Source organism: Monodelphis domestica, chromosome 1 (genome assembly GCF_027887165.1).
Source record: "Monodelphis domestica isolate mMonDom1 chromosome 1, mMonDom1.pri, whole genome shotgun sequence".
Lineage (NCBI taxonomy): Eukaryota > Metazoa > Chordata > Mammalia > Didelphimorphia > Didelphidae > Monodelphis > Monodelphis domestica.
The window spans coordinates 641,606,603-641,624,035 of NC_077227.1; the positions used below are offsets into that span (position 1 = coordinate 641,606,603).

Sequence of the window (17,433 nt, forward strand, 5' to 3'; positions counted from 1 at the left end):
ATTCATGGGACGAATGACAATTTCAAAGTCACAGAAGAGTTTGCTGCACTGAAAAACATCAAAGGAACAACTACAGGAGAGGATATCTATGAAAAGGTTTCCCAAACTGTGAAGGATTTGGAGCTGGACTAGGCTAAACTAGCCAGTGTGGCAACTGATGGTGCTCCTAGCATGGTGGGGTTGAAGAAAGGAGTAATTGTTCGCATTAACCAAGAGATGGACAAGCATAACCATTCTCATCCAATAGGCATACACTGCCTCATCCACCAACAAACGCTGCTATGTAATAAATCACGCAAGTGGAACTCTTATGAAAATTGGGGTATCTTGTGTTAACCTCATTAGAACTAATGCATGAAACCACAGACAATTTCAGGAATTTCTGTCTGAGCTAAATGTTGCCTATGAAGATGTTCTGTACCATACAGAAGTCCATTGGCTGAGTCAACAGAGAGTTTTGAGACATTTCTATGACTTTCTTCCATAGATTACAGCTTTTATGCTTTCAAAAAACAAAGAAGTACCAGAGCTCAATGATGGTACCTTGCCTTTCTGACAAATGTAACCAGAGCTACTCAACAGTTTCAATGTGCAACTTCAAGGAAAAGGGAAGCTCATCTGTGATATGCAATCAATCACATGTGAAAGCATTTGAAGTAAAATTAGGCCTCCCTAACAAGTGAAGGAGGAAAATTTCTGCCATCTCCCCTTAACTCAAAATCTATTAGTGGAAAAACCCTTGATTGCATTCCCAAAAGAAACATGTGTGGATTCACTGGAAAAGTTAAAAAAGGAGTTCCAATTCAGATTTAAAGGGCTTCATCTCCGTGAACAGGACACACAGCTTTTCTGTAACCCATTTTCTATTAACATTGAAAATGTGGATACAATTTACCAAATGGAACTGGCTGAACTTCAGAATTGTGACTCTCTGAAAGACGCATTCAAGTCAAGCAGCTTGCCTAATTTCTATGCATCTCTCCCCGCTGAGACACATTCTAATCTCAGGAACCATGCACTCAAAATGGCAACCATCTTTGGCAGCACTTATGTCTGTGAACAGACTTTTTCCAGAATGAAACATCTGAAATCTCCAACCAGATCTAGACTAAATGATGCACACTTGTATCACTTGTTATGGCTAGCAGTGACAAATATGGAACTGGACATCGAATATATTGTTAGCAAAAAGCAGGCCCATAGTTACCACTGAAATACTGGTCAGTTTGTTGATTTTTTTTTTTACTTTAAAATAAGATATGTGCAGTGTGCATATGGATTTGTTCATAGTTTTTTTTTTAATAGTCTGGCCCTCCAATGGTTTGAGGAAGAGTGAATTGGCCCTCTGTGTAAAAAGTTTGGGGACCCCTGCTATTTGGTTAAGTTTTCGGTAGCGCTTAAGATGACTTGGCTTTTTCAGGAGGCTTCATCCTTAATTTGCCTCACAATTCTCACGAATAGTTCAGTGTGTTAAATACCAGTATTCTAAATGACTCCATCAGTTGCTTCTAAAGAACTCTCCCACCCCTGCCTCCAAAAAACAAAACTCAGGATATTTGTGCTTTAGAACAGAAGTTCACATTTGCGCACAGCTCTAATAAATTACTTTACATAACTCATTTCATCCTTGTAATAACCCTGTAAGGTAGGGGCTATTATGATTTCCATTCTACAGATATGACTATGTGCCTTAAGGCAGGATCTGAACCTCAAATTTACAAAAGTCCAACACTCTAGACTGTGTGCTAGAGTTTATCTGGCAGGAAGTGCAAGTTCTTTAAGAACATGTTCTTAGACCTTTGTGCTATTGCCTATGTATATCCCATGCTACTCCTTCCCATCTACTTTAACCTCTATGATTCCAGAACATTTCAAGACTCTACAAAGGTTTATTACTTATTGTAGCAAGTTAAAAATTGTCTTTTCAAAATTAAAAAGTTAAAAATTGGTTTTCAAGACTTTTCTATAATAGGTTCTAATCTTACCTATAATACTGAAAAATTAAATTTCTCTCTCAATCTTCTTGACATTTCAGAAATCATTAAAAATTTCACAGCATTTATATTAATAACTTAAAATACAGTTGTGGCACTAGTTATTGTTTTTCTAGTGTGCACTATTAATAGCTTATCTTAATTTTTAGGATGCTATTTACAGATACCTACAGAACGAGTTAAAACAAGTAACTGTGGCAAGAGGTCAAAAATGAAAGCATCATTGAAAAAAAAATAAAAACAAATCACTTAGGAATCACTTTACGTGATATTATTAGAATGATAAATTTGAAAATTTCAGCAATACTATACTTTGCTCTTCTCACTGTTAATAAACACTGAGCCAAGTGGCCAAAAAGGTCACATTAAGTGAGTAGCCTGTACTTGGGTAAGCCTGCATGCATAACTTTTTACATGTGAAGTTGGGTTCAATTTTTTAAACAAATCCACTAGTCTTACCTGTATCAGTAAAAGACTGAATATCATATGTTAAGTCTATGTTAACACTTTCTGCATTTTCAACTCGCCGGAAAATTATTCCAAGGAACCACATTGATACGTAGTCACTCCTTTTAAAAGAAAAATTAAAAAAAAAAATAAATCTTAGGATATCCCCTTAAATTTAACAATGAAAATGATATATTTTTTAAAAATTATAAACTTTTAGTCTGAAAATCCCTCAGCTTGCCTAAGCATTAAATTTTATAGTTAATGGCCAAACAGTCAAATCAAAAATGTAAAATGTCAAACAGCACTGGTTCAAGTGGTCAAGAAAAGATTTTAAACTTACTCTTTATAATGTTCCTTGTTCCCTGGAAATGACTGAGGATTAACATGGGCAAGAGTAATAAATTCATTTCGCTCCAAATTTCCAACAAGTACACGGATTTTAGATTCTACTAAGCCAACCCTAAAAAAGGAAAAAATGAAATAGTTTTCTTGGTTTTACCCAGTATTAAATTTGACAGCTTTGTATGTTAGCCACAGTAACAACCCCAAGTGTTCAAACACACATTAGGCTGTAGATTAAAGCAACTGGCCTTAAAATATGGTCATCTACAAAACTTTTTAGAGCCTCTACCTCTAATTCCAAACTAAGCCATGTATGTACTTGGCATAGTAACTAACCCAAACAAGGAAAAAGTATTTTAAATTCCTTGTCTATTTTTTATTACTGATGAGTATACTACTAATTGTTTAAAATTACTATACAATGGTTACATTCATATTTTACTATTATAATTCACCAAATTTTATTAAACGTCTACTAAATACAAGGAACTGTGCTAGATGTTGGGGATCCAAAGAAGAAAGAGTTCTTACATGGCATTCTATGTTGGGGGAATGACATGTAAGAAAGGAAGTACAGCAACAACTGGGAAGTGATGGGGGTGAAGATAGCTAAAGTGTCAGAGAAGGCAGTATCTGAACTAATACACCTTGAATAGAGATAGTATTCTGAAGGGTGAGGAAGAGGAAAAGTACATTCCAGGGATGAGGGATAGCCTCTGTGAAATACAAACTGATAAGGAGATGGCCTAACAACATTCGAAACTAATCCTATCTTTATGGGACATAGAACATATGAAAGGGAATATCAGGAAATGGAGTCAGAGGACAGTACCAAATGCTAGGCTATATTTTATCCTAGTAGCAAGACAAAACCACTAAAGATGGCAGAGCAGGGGAGTGGCCTGATAAGACCTAGGCCATAGGAAGATTACTTTGGCATTTTTATGAAGAATAATAGATTGAATAGGAGGAAAGTAGAAGTGGGCAGACCAATTTGGATGCTACCATAAAAATAGTTCAAATAGATGATACTGAACTACAGTGGTAGTATTATTTATTGAATAAGGGGAACTGATGGAATCAACCCCATGAAAGTAGAATAAAAAGGACTTAGTACTTGACTAGATATAGGGAATAAGGGTTAGAAAATAAACAAATATCCCTAAAGTTTCATACTAGCAAAAGAAAATTACTTTTCATTCTGCCCAAACCTTCATGAAACCTTTCAATACCAGGTCCACATTTGAAATGTTCAATCTGTAAGAATTTTCATAGGATCATAGTTAGAAAACAACCAGTCCAACTCACTCGTTTAATATAGATGAGAAAACTGAGAAGTTTTCCTGGGCTCACACAGGTATAAGCATCAGAAAAGGGCTTTGAACCCTGTTCTCTGACTCCATGGTCCCTTTCCACTGAGTTAGGTTTGCCTTTCAAATGCACCAGTAAGGAAAGAGGCTTACTTAATTTAAAAAAAAAATTATTTACTGACCAGCTACAATGGGTGACAATACTAGTTATAGATAACACAAAATGAATATGATAGTTCTTCCCTTCCAAGAGCCTATAATCTTGTAAAGACAAGACTAAAAAAGCTTTTTCTTCTGAGCCACCTCCCTTCTCCCTTTTATCCAGATATTTTACTCCAAATTTCAACCATATTGAACTTTGTAATGAATCGTAAAAGGTCTTAGAGCTTCAAAGAGTAGTCTGTGTATTCATATATAAAGTAGCTGATTCAGATTATAAGAAACAACAGTGGCTGCTGACAAGCAGCAAGAAATGACAATAGAGGGAGGGGCCAAAAGAACTAAAGTTATTTAAAACATTAGTTCTATTATTTCCAGGAAAAATAATCCTCAATATGACTTCTGGGGACACTGCGGGATTATGAAATAGTAGAGCAATTATATTCATCATAAACTTCAGTCAGGTTAAACTTGTTCTTTAAATTAGAGAAACAATATATTTTAGAAAGTTCAATTTAAAAAGGTAGTTGGCAATTAAAACAAAGGGTAAACTTTAGTTTCCCAGGAAATACATTTATGTTGATTTCTTATTCCTTGATGAAGCATTATTGAACATACTTCATTAGTTCAGGGACCCATGATTTCTTGATAGGGGTACACCATTATAGATCACAACCCCTTTACATCTTAGCAGATGGTCTTTGTGAGCTGCTATGGCCAAAAAAATAATCACCTGGTGGCCAAGCCTTTGATGATGAGCCTCTCCCTCGGAAGGCAGATATCCACTCCATTGCCGGGCCTTTACTCGAAGCCAGCTTGGTAGGACCTGCTAGAACTTGTGCTCCACTGGCATAGCCTTCGAGAACCCAGGGTCCCCTCCATGCCATGATGAGTAGGAAGGACTTTAGTGGAGGTACTACATATTACTAAGTGCTAAATTGGATATAATCAAGTGACAAAATGCAATGGTACAGACAATAAATGGTATGGGCAATTAGAAAGGGGAGATAGCAACATTGACTGGAATGATTAGAAAAGGCTTCATGGAGGAGGTAGAGTTTAAGATAGGTACTACACTGGGCCCATTTCTCTAACTCTCAAAACAGGGGGCCAAGTTGAAATGTCATCACAGAGCATCATAAAGATATTCTAGCAGCAGCCTAGTTGTGTAATGCCTCTGACTACTACTTGAAAGGATGTACCCTTAATTCTACACATTAGATTGTAGTTTGTTGCTAATATGGACTATGCTCTTTGACCTACCCGGTGATATAATTTGATTCAGATGATAGATGGGGTAGGACAGGTCACAGAATCAAGGGGTAAAGGTATGATTTCAAGGGTGTCAGGAAAAGCCTTCTCAAAAATAACCGTACACCTAGTTAGGGATGTTTGAATTTCATTTTAAAAGTTTTTCATAACACAATTAGAAATAAGGTTTAAATGAAAATCTGGGAAAGAACATTTTAATCTAAAGTTTAAACTAAGGGTAAAAGATTAATATATAGAGGAACAGTACTAGAAGGTTGACATAGTCCAAGAAGGGAGGCTGGGGATAGAAGACAATGTTTGTCTACTTATAATTCTGTCTAGGGCTGGCCCATGTGGTCAAGAATCTCAGAATAGAGAACAGGGGTAATAAGGAAAACTGCCTTGTACATGCACCAATAACTCCCTGCTATCCCAAAATTTGAAAAATTTGCTCAGCACCAGTTATTCAATTCAGTGCCACTATAAGGGACACTCAATTTCAAAGCAGAGAAGTTAAGGATGCTGTTAAGGCAAGAACATTTTTTGTACCTCTATGGCTGAATTATATATATGAGGTTTTAAAAAAAATAGTCTTACCATTCTAAATGGTTTTCTTCTGTGGATGCACTGGCAGTCAATACTATATAATGTCTATGAAGAATTTTCAGTATTAAATGGCCGGTGGGGATTCAAGAAGGAAGTGGGGGAAAAAAACAAACAAACAAAAAAAAACCAGTCAATCAAAGTATCTACATCATTTCCATTCCACCACCACCACTATGACTTCCTGTCTCTTCTTTAGTTATAGTAAATAATTAAGGTATACTCTTAGATGTATTTATGTTCTCACTAAGGTGGGGGTACTACTAGCACCAATACAGATTACAACCTTAACACATATATTTTATGAAAGAAACCATGGACTTAACTTCTAAAAAATAAATTGCAGAAATTCATAAAATGCTACTTATAACACCTATAAAAATGAGATGTGATAATAAACACTATTTTATATATATATATATATATATATACATATATATATATATAAGTTGCACATTTCTGCCATTGCAGATACATATACATTATCAAAAACATTTACTATATAGTAGACAATATTTCTTTCTTTTTTTTTAAAGAAACAAAAAGATCTTTACCTTCCATCTTAGAATCAATACTGCATATTGATTCCAAGGCAGAAGAATGGTAATGGCTAGACAATGACGATTAAGTAATTTGCCCAGGGTCACACAGCTAGAAAGTGTCTGAGGCCAGGTCTGAAACCAGGCCTTCCTGTCTCTAGGCCTGGCTCTCAATCCACTGAGCCACCTCATTGATTCCATAGGCAATATTTCTAGCCAACATCTGACCCATTTAGACAACTCCAAATACCTGTATTTCTGAAAAAAATTTGGTGGCTCAAGAAGTTTGGACCAGTCTGATTTTCCTTGAAGTATTTCATTTGTTACTGCAAGACCTGTTTTAAAACAGACATGAAAATCTGTTGTTATATTTTACTCTTAGAAACCCTGAACCAAGCAAAGTTTCATTAACAATGGACTATCTTATTGGTTTTGAGAATCAGATTGCTAAACATAAACTTGAAGCAGACCACAGACTCAAGGAAACAGATAGTAGTGTGCTTACCTTGTTTGAACTCTTCTACCATTACTGTCCGAGTTGATGTAGATACATTATATGTAGAATTCTGTTGTGGATAGGCAGGGGTGATTATGGGCATGAGATGATATCTATCAGATGGATTCACCTATGAAATTGGATAATGAAAGAATTAACTATTTTATTTCTTCAACAACCATTTACTGATTATCTATTATGTGGAAAGCAAGCTATTTCAGTGGTCCCCATTTCATTTTTCCCCAACCTAAAAATACATAAAATGGAACATAGGTAAAGTAATAATTAAGTTAATAAATGGCTATGAAGAGAATGATGTAGCAAGCCTGACCTTGGATAATTTTTAAATATAGTGGTGGCAATAACAAAAATGTTTTTGTTTATTTCTTCATATCTATTAATAGAGCAAATGGGAAGGAAAAGACAAGAGAGGCAGGCAAAAAAGGCAAATAGGGCCAGAATCATCACAAATAGATCTCAGCTTGGAGAGCAATTAAAGAAATAATGTAACGAATTATTCACATACCCTAGGATCCCAAACAGGTAAATTCAGATTGCTGTCTTCAGGCTGTTTCAAAAGCACTGGATTTGGCCATTCCCTATATAATTGCAGATAAAATCTTTTTTTTTTTAAGGAACTTGAGAAAATATCAGAATTGCCATTTTTGATCCAAGTCTTATAAGAATGGAAACCTATTTGTATAGCAGAATCAACTTTTGTTTACATAACACAAATGGCCTGTGTATACAATATTCATTAAAAAAAAATAAAGGGAAGGATTCTTGTTTTGAAATAGTATCTTCTTCATGGGATCTATACTGACTTGCAATAAGTATCTAAGTAATAGAATTGACTGCGCTGGAGTTCCCATTCCCAAGTCCATCCCTCTTATCCTAGTACCAAGGAAAGAAGCAAGAGGTAACTTCATCTTAATAAAAGGAATATATAAGAGATGCCAATTATCTAAGGCATTTTGAGGAATTTACTAGTGTTGAGGAGAAAGAGTAAGCTATAAGAGACTATGTATGATACATTAGCTGAACTCATCCTAAGTAAGGTGTATACTGCCAATATCAGTTGAAACTATGGGTCAACAAGCTCTATGTTAAATAAGTAAGAGGGTTGGGTTCCTCAATACAATATAACTGAAGAAATATTGTGGATTATTATGCAGAGAGCAACTTAAATGTGTATTTTGCCAAGCTGAACATTATGTAAATGTTTTGTTCCCCCCCCCCCCCACCACCAAGATTAATCAGATGTGGATGTCATCCCTGAATCAGCAGTGTGGAGTCAAACCAGACTTGTTAGAGCAAAGATCAGAACTAAAGAAATATGGTATATAACTGAAACTCAATACTTATTCATTTTAACAAGTTACTGACAATATAAAATGGGGAATGGATAGTAGATATGACACCAACATTGATTATAATCCTTCAAAGAAATTTAACTGATGTAAATGAATTGTCAAAAGAAGATCAAAAGGGCATTAAAAAATACCTTAGTTAACAGACACTTGACCTACTTGCTAAAGACATTAGAGCCAAAGGTAATACTACTTTATAAGTCATTGTTAAAAGTTGACAGTATTAAAAACTTTATAAATAATAGCAGGAGCAATGGAAGGTAAAAACAACTAGAAAACATTTGATGAACTCAAAGTCATCATGAGAGCATTTAAAGGCAAAAACAAACTAAAAAGTAGAAAATATCTGAAAACCTTAAAAATATTTTTATTAAAATCTTTTCATATTACCTACATTTCCCAGTAAAGCTCTTCCCTTTATTATTCATTTATAATAAAGTAAGAAAAAAAGGGGGAGGGGGAATGGTAAATCTAACAGCAATGGATCAACTGAAGTTGCTTATAGCAAACTTTTCAACACTAAAATCAGTAGAGACACCATGTTTATCATTTCTATTATCAATACTAGATGTTTAATATGATAATATAGAATTAGGATAAGACTAAATATAGAGGTCACACAACTAAGGGAATTGAGGAAGCTCTTCATAAGGTATCTAAAGGAAGGGCAGATACCAAAAGAATCTTACTGAAACACACAAAAAAGGGACTCAAGAAACTATTAACTACATATGTCTACTTTCTCATCTATAAAAAAAAAATATAAGACTCACATACATAAGAATTTTAAAGCACTGGGCTACACATTAGCTTTTTTATAAGCAAAACTACATAGAAAACCACATCTTTATTATCACACAGATGACTCAAAGATACAGTAAACACAAGAACCTACTGTGTTTATTGATTAGGAAAAAGCATTTGCTCCCATAAAACAAAATGTTACCTTAAAGGCTCTCTTCCGATAAGTTATCTCCTGTCTACATATCAAAATCATTTTAAGATTCTTTGAAAAACGTGCTTAACTACAAAGATACCTTTGTTCAAGGCACATTGGTCAAACATCAGGCAAGACAAAACAGAAAGATGAATGCTTTCTACTCTGTTGGAGGTGTAAAATACAAGTTTCTCATTGTGGATTAGGTGGACATGGGGAAGATTTCTCCAAAATGGTGTTATATGGAGAAGATGTAGATCTTTCTATAAGAGATCTATAACCATCCAAAACTCTTTGGCCTGACCAATCACACACAAAAAAAGTCAAGTACTAGAAGAATGTTTATAACCTAGATTTTAACATCCCTAAACATTTCCTAAAAATAAAGGTCCCTCTTTCTTTAAAAACCATTATTTTACCAGAGCTATTGTATGGCTGTGAGACATAGAACACAACAGTCTGCTAAGAATGGAAAATGAATAGCACACAGAAGGCAATAGATTTAAGTGCATGTGGGTGTAAGCAGACAAGAAGACTACAACTAATGGAGGAATATTGAAGAACAAGGAAATATGAAGGAAAAAAGGTGGGCTTTTACATGGTAAGGGGTGACCAATAGAGAGCCTTTGTCTATCTGATATCTTCACAACGTCAGGAGAGAAGAAAGAAAGCTTCTAGATTATTTGGGAATATACCTATTGGCAAAGTTATATGAAGAAATGGACAGGAGTTGCGCTGGATGTATGAACAGGTTGCAATTGGAGGAAATATCAAAATCAATGATTAATTTGAGTATTAATAATTTTGTTGAGTTTGAGTCTTCCTATATTGGCTTGAAGGGAATTAATTTTCATGTCATGGTTTCCTTGATCTAATATAAAGTATGTTAAATTGTAATTTAAGAATTTCTGCAATGGTATTTCATACCAGGTTCTTCTCTAGGTACAGGTTAAGACCTCTATACCTACTAAACTAAGAATGAAATTATATAGTGGCTGCTCCTAATCTCTGCCTTTACCACTGGGATTAGATGTGAGAATGGGAACTTTACAGCCAACAGACCTTTCCTGCCTTAAAACATTTTCTGAGATAAAGAATATCAAACACCTTCCTAATATACTTGAAAATTTTGATAAATTTTACCATGATACTTGAAAAGACAGTATTTTAACAACATTGGTAACTCTTTTCTCAGTGCAGGTCAAAACTACTCCATGCCTTAGTAGATTACTCAAAATCTTACCAGATTTCTAGGACCTGTCAGAGCTTATATTCCATTAGTCTAGAATCCAGCACCACTTCTACTCCATGATAAGGCACCGAAGAATGACTTTAGTGGAGTAGTTCAGTTTTTAGAAGAATAATTAACATCATATAGCTTTTCAAAGCTAATGAAGAGGTTTTTAGTACAATTAATTTACTCTTATATGAAATTTGTTATAATGGGGTTCTACTTTTATATGCTAGGCCAAGTAGCAACAATATGGGAGGATAAATTTACACTAGTATAAATTGGAATTGAGGAGAAAGTACAAAATAGGAAAGGTTTCCAAACAAACTTCAATTTACTAACATTTTATAGAATACACATTCAGTAAACTTAAATTAGTTACAGAGATAAATAACTTACCACTTTGAAAATACTAAAAAGAACTTGTGGACTAGAGTTGATGCTGCTGCATTTGGATATAATTGACAAGTTCTTGCAACCAACATTGCCCAAGAGACACCACCAAGAAATCCCAGCATGTTAGAATAAATCCCTCGTCCTAGAATAAACAAATATTTCTTTAAGCAACAGTCACATTTTATTCTTAAAAATTTTACTAGCTTTCCCCATACAAAAAAAGGATCCTAAGAAATGTTAGTAATGCCATCTATAAAGTAAGGCCCTAATTCATAGCACTGTAGGTTGGTTATTTGGTACTGTGAAGATGAGGGAGAGTTAATCCCATCTTCACAGTACTCTGAACAGGTCTTCCTATAGAAAAATGTTACATACAATGGCCAAATTCTCAAAAGAACCTACAAAAGTCCATTTAATACACAATGTAGCAGAACCAAAATATTTATCTGATTCCTAGGGGGATGAAGTCATCTAGTACACATAAGAATGTTGTAAAAGCAAATAAATGGCAGCAGGAGGTAGTAGTTGGGGGACTAGGGGATGTGGGTATGGGTGGGCATGCAGAGAAAGGGTCTCTCTCTTCTTTTTCTAGGCCAGAGCAAGTTCTAAGCAAAATTTTCAATTAAGTTAAATTTGGCATTTATACCTACTTGTCTACTCATGTCCTTCCATGAAAAAAAAAAATCAAAAATCAATTCCTGGTGGTTGTCTTCCCTGGAAGCTCCAATGATAGCCACACCCCAACCTATAAAGTGCCTCATAATTTTTCCCTCTCAAAGAAAATATTCCATTCTCTTAATATAATCTCACCTAAATGATCTGATTTTACCAAGGTATGTGTAAAAGCAATCACTTAATTCAAGAAAAAAAAAACAAAGATACAATCTTTAACAATACAGTAAACTTAAATGGGCCTTTAAATTAATGAAATTTCGGTAATTTTTTTAAAAAAGGAAACTTCGGAGGGCCTAACCAAATTAATATTTAACTTAGAAGTGTTTTAACAACATAAATACAAATACAACACAGATAGTGTTAGTCTGTAGTTTTCTAAGTCAAGAGCAGCTCCCAGTGATCCTTGTCTATTTGAATGTCACACCATTGCTCTAAAAGCATCATTACAGTTGGTTGTTCCTAAATGGTCAATTGTAAAACTAGTTATTTTCAGATTGGGAAGCAATGTGCATACTAATTTTACCTAAAGTCTAATGGAGTTTTAAAACTGGAAAAAGCAGAAATCCCCCAAAGCATTTAAAAAATAACTTTGAAGTTAACTTAAACTTTAATTTGTGTATCATGACCACATAATTACTGTAAAAAGCACCATTTTCTTCGTGTGAATTTTAAGAAAGAGGAAACCACTGGTGCCGTTCCACTCTATTTTCTTCTGGGTTTATAATACTAGACACCATGGCATTATACACAACAAAAATATTAATTTAGCATGATTCAGTAGTGTTATTGGGCACTTCCCCTAATTTTAATAGGGACCTTACTTGGGTCACATAAAAAGCAACTTCACAGATTCAGAATCAAATCAGTTATTAAACGAAGCACAATATGGCATGAACTTTTTTTTCCTTTAAATTTAGAAGTGAACCGTTATTACAGATAGCGAAATAGAGCAGATCCATCACAATCCTCAGTCCCAGGGTGTCAAAAGTCCTGAAAACCCCGTTTCTGGGCACTCAGAGATTGAGTTATGTTTGTTCCATGCACAGGGTATCTTCTTGGGTTTCCTCCATCTCCTAGCCTAATGAGGCTACAGACCCTGAAAACACAATCACCAACTAATATCTGCCACAGCCAGTATCTCAAAGCTCTAAGTGAGCTCAAGTCTCCAATAGGTGTAATCAACAGTGTCTGTCCTGAAATGGAACCACAAGTAGAGCCTAAAGCTTAGCCTTGGAGTGCCTAAAAAGTGATAGAACCTGTGCTTCTTAAATGTAGAATTGAATGCTTAAATGTGTGGTGTTTTCTGGGTGTTAAGAGGCAGGCCTAACAGTAGCACTTAGAACACGCTTTTGGGGTAAATGAAGTGCTCCTAAATCATTGAACAGGTGTCAAAAATAAGTTAATTTTGTCCTAACACAGTAAGGATACAAGTAGCACAAGCAGCTTTTGTATATGAGGTCTCCCTCACCTCTCCTCATGAAACTTATGACGAGAAGGTCAATGGGGGTAGCAATTCACATGGTCTTAACCCACCAAGTTAGAGAGGCTGAATGAAGGAAGCTGGGCCACAAAGGAAACATCTTTGTTTTCTTTTAGGGAAAGATAATCCTTAACATAAGTATTAGAGAAGGAGGGACCTGGACCAATCAAATCCAGGAGACAGCTTTGTTTCCTTTTAGAAGGACTGAGGAAGGAGAGGCCTAGGTCTCTCCCCCATTTGTCTTTTTAAGTGGGGAGGGAGGAAGAGATGCAAGGCTTATCACACTGGGAGTTATCATACCTTCCTATCTTGAAATGAGGCAATAGAGCCAGCAGCAAGCATGAATTCAATCTCTTAGGTATGGACCCTAAGGAAATGATTATCACTGACATATGCCTAAGGCAAGGACTTGGAACCAGAAGACATTCTGAGTATCAGGAAGCCAGAGGTAACAGAGGACTTCCAACAAAAAGAACTAACATCCACCTAAGACTCAAAACAGATGTACAGGCCCTAAGCTTCAGGGTATCCAACTTTTTGGAGGGCCTGTACTTTCAGACATAGAAATTGGAAGATATGAAAGCTTGTTCCATGTATAAAATATCCATCTTCTGGGTGTACTTCATCCTTCTCCAATTTGGGACGAAGATATTACTGAAAGCAAGTTCAGTTTGTCCTGGGTGATCAGAACACCAATTTACTAAATTGATCAATGACACATGTAAAACCCAGTGGAATTGCATGCCAGCTTCTGGAGGGGAGGGGAGGAGAGGAGAGGGAAAGAATATGAATCTAGTAACCATGGAAAAATATTCTAAAATCAACTAATTAAATACAATTCTCAAAAACAAAACAAAACAAAAAACAAATAAATAAGTAAATAAATTTGCTGACCTAGATGCCCAGTGAAAATTCCCTGCTATTTCTACCTCTGAATTTGTTGTATTAAGAATGATGAGCAATAAAAATTAACAGCACTCCCTCTACCAGGCTTAGACATCACAAGACCATGTAAGGTCTCTTGATCACGGGGACCTTGATCAACTAAATCTTTCCCCCATAGTACACAACAACAGTTCCTGATCCCCTCATCTACTTCAGGGTCAATATTAGCTCAGGTAATATGATCTCTACTCTAATTCTCAGTCACTTCAACCCACCCTTTTCAGCATTAATTTTTTCCTCTACTCTTACATTCTTAGTCCTGAAAAACCTGGTCCCACAAACAATTTCAAATAGGACTTCTCTTCAACTTTCCTTTGCCCTCAATGAAACCTAGCTTCTCCTAAAAGACACTGGAACTTGACTACCTATTGCAGTACTAGATGCAATTTCTCTCATGAACCCCACCCAAATCCCTGGTCAGGAGAAGAATAGACACAACACACAGCTCTACTCCTCACTTTCAGGTTCTTCCTTCCTTCTGTTGCCACCACATAGTAACCTTTCTCCAAAGAGTCACTCATTAGTCATTACATCTTTCTCTACCACCTACTTCAGATCCTTGTTTCAGTCATATACTCTAGGTTCTTTCTCAAGGTTTGGTATCTAGATTACACCTTCTTTTCAACCCTCAGTCAGAGTTTGGGACTTATCCCCTCAAACAGCTTAAAGTCTTGTAGTTCAATTTCAATTCTTATGATTGTACATATTCCTTTACTTTAGTCACTTAGAGAGCCTGAACTCAGTAAACTCAGTAAAAGTGAGTGTGCTACTTTTATTATCCTGTATTCTGTAATTTTTCTAACTATAACTGCCTAAGCTTCCTTACTCTGTCTTATTTCTCTTTAAACCTTTCTATGGTTCTGTAACTTCCAGTACCTCCTGTTCTTGTCCTCCCAGATGTATCACATCTGTATTGGTCTCACTTTGCTTGCTTCTATCAATCCAGCTTGCCTCTATTATTCACTAGTTCACTTATTCATGACCTTCTAATGCTTGAATCACTTGAAGTTCTTTGCCTTCCCTCTTGTCCTTTGTTAATGAGGCTGTTAAATCCAAATCTTGGGTTATCCTCACCATGCCTTTTTTCTCCTTATGTTGCTAAATATGGCTAAACAGTCCTACATGTTCTCCTTTCTTGTCTTTGATAACATTATTTTCTTTTGGTTCTCTTCCTATGTCCAATTACTTCTAATTTCCCTTGTTCTTGAGAAAATTGTTGAGCAAATTACTAACAAGATGGTTACTGAATATACAGAAAGGGAAACAGTGATTCCATGGCTTCATCAAGAATAGGATATGCCATATTAATCTTACTTTCTATATGACAGTGTAACAAGGCCAAGAGAATGGAGGAATCCTATATAATTTACCTAGATTTTACAGTGAAAAAAGATGAGAGTGGACTAGATAATACAATTAAGTGCATTCACAATATGATATATAGCCAGACTCAAAGAATAATCAATGTCAACTTTACAGAAGCATAAATTTTGAGTTTTGGAAGGGATTTCAACAACTCTCAATTAAATCTATACATGAAAAGGATCTCCATGATGACAAACCTGACAAAAGGGCCACTAGCTTCTTCCTGAAGACTGCAAAAGACAGGAAACCTACCACTTTCTGAGGCAGTCCATTTCAGTATTGGATATCTCTAATCATTATCAACTTTTCCCTGACATTGAGTCTACATTTGCCTCTCTGCAACTTCTAATCACTGTTTCTGATTCTGCCCTTTAAGGTTAAAGAGAAGGCTAAAAAGTCTAATCCCTTCTTCACATGACAGCTCTTCAGATACTTGAAGACAATCATTATGTCTCTTTTGGATCTTCTTTTCTCCAGGTGAAACATTCTCAGTTCTTCCTTCAACCAATCCTCATGTCATGGACACAAGGCACTTGGCCATCTTGGTTGTGCTACTCTAAATATTCTCCAACAAAGGAGTCAAGAATGTATCCTTAAGGACACACCACTGGAGACCTCTTAATACCTTGACATCAAACCTTTAACAATTATTCTTTGAGTTCAGCTATCCAATCACTACTAAATCATTTCTGACTATACTTTCTAATCCACATTTCTCTATTTTCTCCACAAGAATACTATGATATCTTAAGAAAAGCTCTGCTAATATCTAGTTTAATCTATAGTATTTCCCTCATTTACCAGTTTTAGCAATATTGCAGGAAAAAAGTTAGCTTGGCACGATCTGCAGTTGATTAAGCCATGATGGCTCTTTATAAACATTGCTCACCTTTCTAAATGTTTTTCAACCATCTGTTTAATGATCCCTTCCCAGAATCTTCCTAGAAATCAAATTCAAGCTTACAGGCCTGTCCAGAGTTGATAGAATGGTCTCTTTTCTTTTTTGAAATTCCAAACATTTGTCCTCCATTCTTCTGATATGCACCCCTATCACTGATATTAGTACAACAATCCTATATGTCAGTTTTCAGGCCCAAGAATGTAATTTACCAGAATTAGGTGACTTGAACTCCCCATGGGTAGGTAGGTATTTTCTTACTATTTCTTTAGTTATCCTAGGTATGATTTCATATTGGTTACTTCTCATGCAAAGATCTTTCTTCTTTGCAGAGAAAACAAGTAAAATAAGGAACACACAATTCTGCCTTCTCTCTTTTGCCAGTTGTCATCATCCCATCCAATACAAGCAAAGGTCCTATTCCCTTTTGGATTCTTCTCCTCCCCCAATACAGCTAATCAACATTTGTAGTTCCCTTTGAGCTTTAGCATTCTTGACATCATTTTTACAGTATTGTGCCATCTACTCGTATTCACCGTCTGTTACATTTCTTGTTTGCTTCTATATTCTATATATTTCTTTTTAAAATCTAGGTTGGTTGCTAAGTTCTCTGCATAGAAATCCATCTAGTTAGGGAAAATTCCATTTTTCTTCATTGGAATTGTCTCTCTTTATCTTTGGAATTCCATTCCTGAGAACTTCCTATCCCTTCTGGGCTGTATTTCCCTGAAACATTTCAGGCTATGGGATGCATATTCTAGAGAATAGTGTACTTATTAAGTGTACATATTAAGTCAGAAAACCTGAGTTTGAACACTGGATTCTCCACATATGAATTATATTAATTTGCCCAAGTCTCTAAATCTGTTTCCTTGTCTATAACGATTACAATATTTGTACTACTTATCTTTTGTAAACTTAACATATTTTATAAATGAGTTACATCAATTCTACTGAGGGTTGAGTGCTTTAGTCTTAAAATAAATGCTTAC

At 35.5% G+C, this 17,433-nt stretch overlaps 1 protein-coding gene across 4 annotated transcripts in view; it reads right to left on the reverse strand.

Moving 5' to 3' along the window:
- The window catches only part of PAPOLG (poly(A) polymerase gamma), a 54,864-nt gene that overhangs the window by 12,214 nt on the left and 25,217 nt on the right, over window positions 1–17,433 (reverse strand). For all 4 annotated transcript variants that reach the window (XM_056813969.1, XM_056813972.1, XM_056813970.1 and 1 more), the window contains exons 9-15: window positions 11,082–11,220; window positions 7,671–7,743; window positions 7,154–7,274; window positions 6,899–6,983; window positions 6,104–6,157; window positions 2,785–2,904; window positions 2,454–2,563 (exon numbers count right to left, since the gene is read on the reverse strand). In XM_056813969.1, coding sequence (XP_056669947.1) covers window positions 2,454–2,563; window positions 2,785–2,904; window positions 6,104–6,157; window positions 6,899–6,983; window positions 7,154–7,274; window positions 7,671–7,743; window positions 11,082–11,220 — 702 coding nt within the window. The remainder of the gene's footprint in view (window positions 1–2,453; window positions 2,564–2,784; window positions 2,905–6,103; window positions 6,158–6,898; window positions 6,984–7,153; window positions 7,275–7,670; window positions 7,744–11,081; window positions 11,221–17,433) is intronic.